Here is a 5,038-nt window from a genome sequence, read left to right as displayed (position 1 = left end):
TGCCTATCTTTCCTGAATATTGAATAGGAATCCCCCTGATTCCTATTGACTTTAGTTTTCCTGGGGCTCATTGATGCCACACTCGGTCAAATGCTAGCTTGATGTCAAGGGCAGTCACTCTCACCTCACCTGTGGAATTCAGCTCCTTTGTCCATGTTTGGACCAAGGCTGTAATGAGGTCTGGAGTGGTTCTGGCAGAACCCAAACTGGGCATCAGTGAGCAGGTTATTGGTGAGTAAGTGCTACTTGATAGCACTGTCGACGATACCTTCCATCACTTTGCTGATGATTGAGAGTAGACTGATGGGGTGGTAATTGGCTGGATTGGATTTGCCCTGCTTTTTGTGGACAGGACATACCTGGGCAGTTTTCCACATTGTTGGATAGATGCCAGTGTTGTAGCTGTACTGGAACAGCTTGGCTAGAGTCATGGCTAGTTCAGGAGCACAAGTCGTCAGCACGATGGCCGGGATGTTCTCGGGGCCCATAGCTTTTGCTGTATCCAGTGCGCTCAGCTGTTTCTTGATATCATGTGGAGTGAATGGACTTGGCTGAAGACTGGCTTCTGTGCTGGTGGGGACCTCAGGTGGAGGCCAAAATGAATCATCCACTCAACACTTCTAGCTGAAGATGGTTGCAAACGCTTCAGCCTTGTCTTTTGCACTCACGTGCTGGGCTCCACCATCATTGAGGATGGGGATATTCATGGAGCCTCCACCTCCAGTTAGTTGTTTAATGGTCCACCACCATTCACGACTGGATGTGGCAGGACTGCAGAGCTTTGATCTGGTCTGTTGATTGTGGGATCGCTTAGCCCTGTCTATAGCATGTTGCTTCCGCTTTTTAGCATGCATGTAGTCCTGTGTTGCAGCTTCCGCAGGTTGGCTCTGCATTTTTAGGTACTCCTGGTGCTGCTCGTGGCATGCTGTTCTACACTCCTTATTGAACCAGGGTTGGTCCCCTGGCTTAATGGTAATGGTAGAGTGAGGGCTATGCCGGGCCATGAGGTTACAGACTTTGGTGGAATACAATTCTGCTGCTGCTGATGGCCCACAGCGCCTCATGGATGCTCGGTTTTCAGCTGTTAAATCTGTTCTGAATCTAGCCCATTTAGCACGGTGGTAGTGCCACACAACACAATGGAGGGTGTCCTCAGTGTGAAGACGGTACTTTGTCCATAATGACTGTGCTACCAATGCTGTCATGGACAGATGCATCTGCGACAGGTAGCTTGGTGAGGACGAGGTCAAGTAGGTATTTCATTCGTGTTGGTTCTCTCACCACCTGTCGCAGGCCCAGATTGGCAGTTATGTCCTTCAGTACTCAGCCAGCTCAGTCAGTAGTAGTGCTGCTGAGCCAGTCTTGGTGATTGACATTGAAGTTCCCCCACCCAGAGTACATTCTGTGCCCTTGCTACTCTCAGTGCTTCTTCCAAGTGGTGTTCAACATGGTGGAGTACTGATTCATCAGCTGAGGGAGGGCGGCAGGTGCTAATCAGCAGGAGGTTTGCTTGCCCATGCTTGACCTGAAGACGTGAGAATTCATGGGGGCCGGAGTCAATGCTGAGGACTCCCAGGGCCACTCCCTCCTGACAGTATACCACTGTGCTGCCATCTTTGGTGGGTCTGTCCTGCCGGTGGGACAGGGCATACCCAGGGATGGCGATGGAGGAGTTTGGGACATTGGCTGAAAGGTATGATTCTGTGAGTATGACTATGTCAGGCTGTTGCTTGACTAGTCTGTGGGACAGCTCTCCCAATTTTGGCATAAGTCCCCAGATGTTGGTGAGGAGGACTTTTCAGGTTCGACTGGGCTGGGTGTGCCGTTGTCGTATCCATAACCGATACTGAGGTCGATGCTGGGTAGTCTCTCCGATTTTATTCTAATTGTTTTTCGTAGTGGTTTTTTACAGCTGAGTGAATTGTTGGCCATTTCAGCGGGAAGTTCAGAGTGAACCACATTGCTGTGGGTTTGGAGTCACATATAGGCCAGACCAGGTAAGGACAGCAGCTTTCCTTTCCTGAAGGACATTAGTGAACCAAATGGGTTTTTACAACAATCCGATAGTTTCATGTTCACCATTACTGATACTAGCATTTTTTAAATTCTAGATTTATTTAATTAACTGAATTTAAATTCCCCAGTTGCCATGGTGATTTGAGCTCACATCTCCGGATCATTAGTCCAGGCCTCTGGATTACTCGTCCAGTGACATTACCACTACGCTACCTTTGTTCCACTTCGTTGAATCATGCCCAACATCTCGATGTCACTTTGGATGCATGGTCCCTAATGGCATTCCATGTATCCATTATTTACCCTAAACTGAACTTTAAAAATCAACGGCCTAGAAATTGGATCATGCCCGGGTGCTGGGCACTTGCTGCACGCACCTGTTCACATGATCGTAGGGACCATGTGAAATTGTTGCTGCCAGCTCATTATAATGACTCAGGCTGCAGGCAGCACTGCCCATGCTATGCATTGGTTGCGTCCCTGTTGGGGGATGGGGGTGTAAAATCGGGCTTGACTGATGCCACTTAAAGGCAGCCAGCACCTCTTAAAGTTGAGATGCACTCTTGCCGAAGTCATGAAGGAAACCGTCTGAAGTCACTGTATTAATGTAGAAAATGTAGTCTGTGGATGCAACCAAGCTGGATTTGAAGGAGTGGAATCCCTTGCCATTCAGAAAGGTGCTAGGCTGATGATGGGGAGCATGCAAGACAATGTTGGTGCAGTGTATGACACCTTGCACCCTGGGGGAACCTGCAATGCAGGTGAAGCCTGGTGTTTTCTCAACCTGCTTCTATCTGTCTATTGGGAAAGCAATGTGACTGTTCCACCTGGTGTAGAGAGTCTCGGTGACCTCGCTGATACAGCAAACTGGGAGAGGTCTCCTGATGTCATCTGCTGCAGCCTAGGACAACGCTGTGGCACAAAAGTTAAGGTTCACAGTGATCTTGACAGCCACAGGCAGTGCTGTCCATGCCCTGGTTCGAGGTTCGTGTTGGGGCTGGAGCAGTTGACATAGCTCAGTGATGGTTTTCTTGGTGAAGCAAAGGTGCCTGATACATAGGCCGGAATTTTGCGGGGGGTCAGCAGGTGGGATCAGTGGCGGGTTGGGTGGGTAGGTGTTTTTTTGACAGCGGGTCGGGACCTTGCTGTCAACCCGCCACCACGCGCCTTTCCCAATGTCGGGTCTGTCAGCACTGAGCAGACCCAACAGGCAGTGGCGGGTGACCCAATTAATCTCATTAACATGTAGTTGACAGATGATTAATGTTGTGTATGTACCTTTAAGGGAATAACTGGTCTTAGACTGCAGTACCGGCAGTGACCACCCCTGTATAAAAGGCCCTAGCAGGCTTCTGTAGTTTCAGTTTCAAGCTGCCTCTTGTTCAGTAAAGTACCTGTTAACTGTTCTCCCGAAGTCCGTGTATTATTGAGGCGCGGACTTTAAAGAGGCGACGAGTAAGTTCGAACTCACCTGCAGTGTGGCATCATCTCACGGGGATCTCGCCTGAAAGGAAGGTCCTGGAAGGTCGTAGTCTGAGCAACGGGCGTCGACCGAGGGCAACCGCCCAAAGAATCCATCGGTGTTTGGAGAATTGCGGGAGAGACTGCGGTTCCAGCGAATCGTGCTGGTAGCAGGTAGCACGCTGACCCTTCCGGACTGTGGCGGGCTCAAACTCGATCGAGCGGCTCTACAAATCGGGCCGCGCAGCGTCACTGGGAAAAGAAAACAAGAGAGAGAGGGTGGAGCGCACAGGGCGCGGTCGGTGCTCGAGAACAGGACAGCGGAGAGAAACCAAACGGGGGGGGAAGGAAAGCGAGATGCGCCGAAGCTGCGGGTCGCCGCCATTACCCTGTAGAACGCTAGGAGCAGCGTGGCAGTAAGGGGAAGAAGCAAAAGCGCGGGAGGCGCCATTTTATCCCGTTGGGGAAGAAGCAAAAACGCAGGGTGCGCCATTTTATTCCATTGGGGAAGAAGCAAAAGCGCAGGAGGCGCCATTTAAAATCGCCCAAGATGCCGAAAAGTGGCAGTATCACTGCTTTCGACAACGAGGTAGAAGACTGGACCACGTATGTAGAAAGAATGGAAGTGTACTGCAAGGCAAGTGAGGTGGCCGATGGAAAGAGGGCGTCGGTATTATTAAATCTGATGGGTGCGAATACGTACGGCCTATTGCGGAATTTAATTACCCCAGCTAAACCAATGGAGAAAACTTTTGAGGAGATTGTTCATATCTTACAGGAACACCTAAGCCCTACACCACTGCTGATAGCAGAAAGATTCAAGTTCCATAAAAGAAACCAGCACAAAGATGAGGGCAATGCTGACTATCTTACGGAACTACGCAAGTTATCGAAGCACTGCCAGTTCGGAGCAGGACTGGCAGACACCTTACGGGATAAGTTTGTCTGCGGGCTCCAGAGTGAAGGAACCCAGAAACAACTACTTTCAAAAAAGGACCTGATGCTAGAACAGGCTTTCAGCGTGGCAGTATCCTACGAAGCAGCAGCACGGGGAGCTGCGGAAATACAACAGAAACCACAAGAATACAGCGCTAACGAAATGGCGTATGGAGCCGAAAAGTGCTATCGCTGCGGCAGAACAACCCATGAGCAGAAGGACTGCTGGTTTAAAGACAAAATATGCAGGCAATGCGGAAAAATGGGACATATAGCAAGAGTCTGCAGGTCGGGAAAGAAGACCAACACGACAAGAACTACTAAGGAACAGTACAGGAAAGTAAAGAAACTGACAGATAGTAGTTCCGAAGATCAGGAGAGTGATAAGGACTCCGGGAGCAGGCGACTAAGTTGTTTAAAATTACACAACGTGATCGCAAAAGAAGATCACCGAACCATTTGGGTCACCCTCATGATAGCAGGGTCCCCAGTGAAGATGGAATTGGACACAGGATCAGCCCTAACTGTCATGAATCGACGAGACTATGAGCGGCTATTCTCACACATACCCTTAAAGGACACGTCCATTGTATTGAAGACATACACGGGGCAAAAGGTCTACCCC

The 5,038-nt window shown here is 49.8% G+C and overlaps 1 protein-coding gene across 1 annotated transcript; it reads right to left on the bottom strand.

Moving 5' to 3' along the window:
- Positions 1 to 242: 242 nt before the first annotated feature.
- Positions 243 to 1,217, bottom strand: LOC147121449 (uncharacterized). The gene is given in 1 exon segment (XM_085977771.1): positions 243 to 1,217. A coding segment is annotated over 1 exon segment (975 nt).
- Positions 1,218 to 5,038: the final 3,821 nt, after the last annotated feature.

The sequence above is a fragment of the Somniosus microcephalus genome, chromosome 3, assembly GCF_052327205.1.
Source record: "Somniosus microcephalus isolate GS21.2 chromosome 3, FLI_Smic_1.0, whole genome shotgun sequence".
NCBI classification, from domain to species: Eukaryota; Metazoa; Chordata; class Chondrichthyes; order Squaliformes; family Somniosidae; genus Somniosus; species Somniosus microcephalus.
The sequence above is the reverse complement of the archived record's forward strand: the minus strand, read 5'-3'. Positions and strand labels throughout refer to the sequence as shown.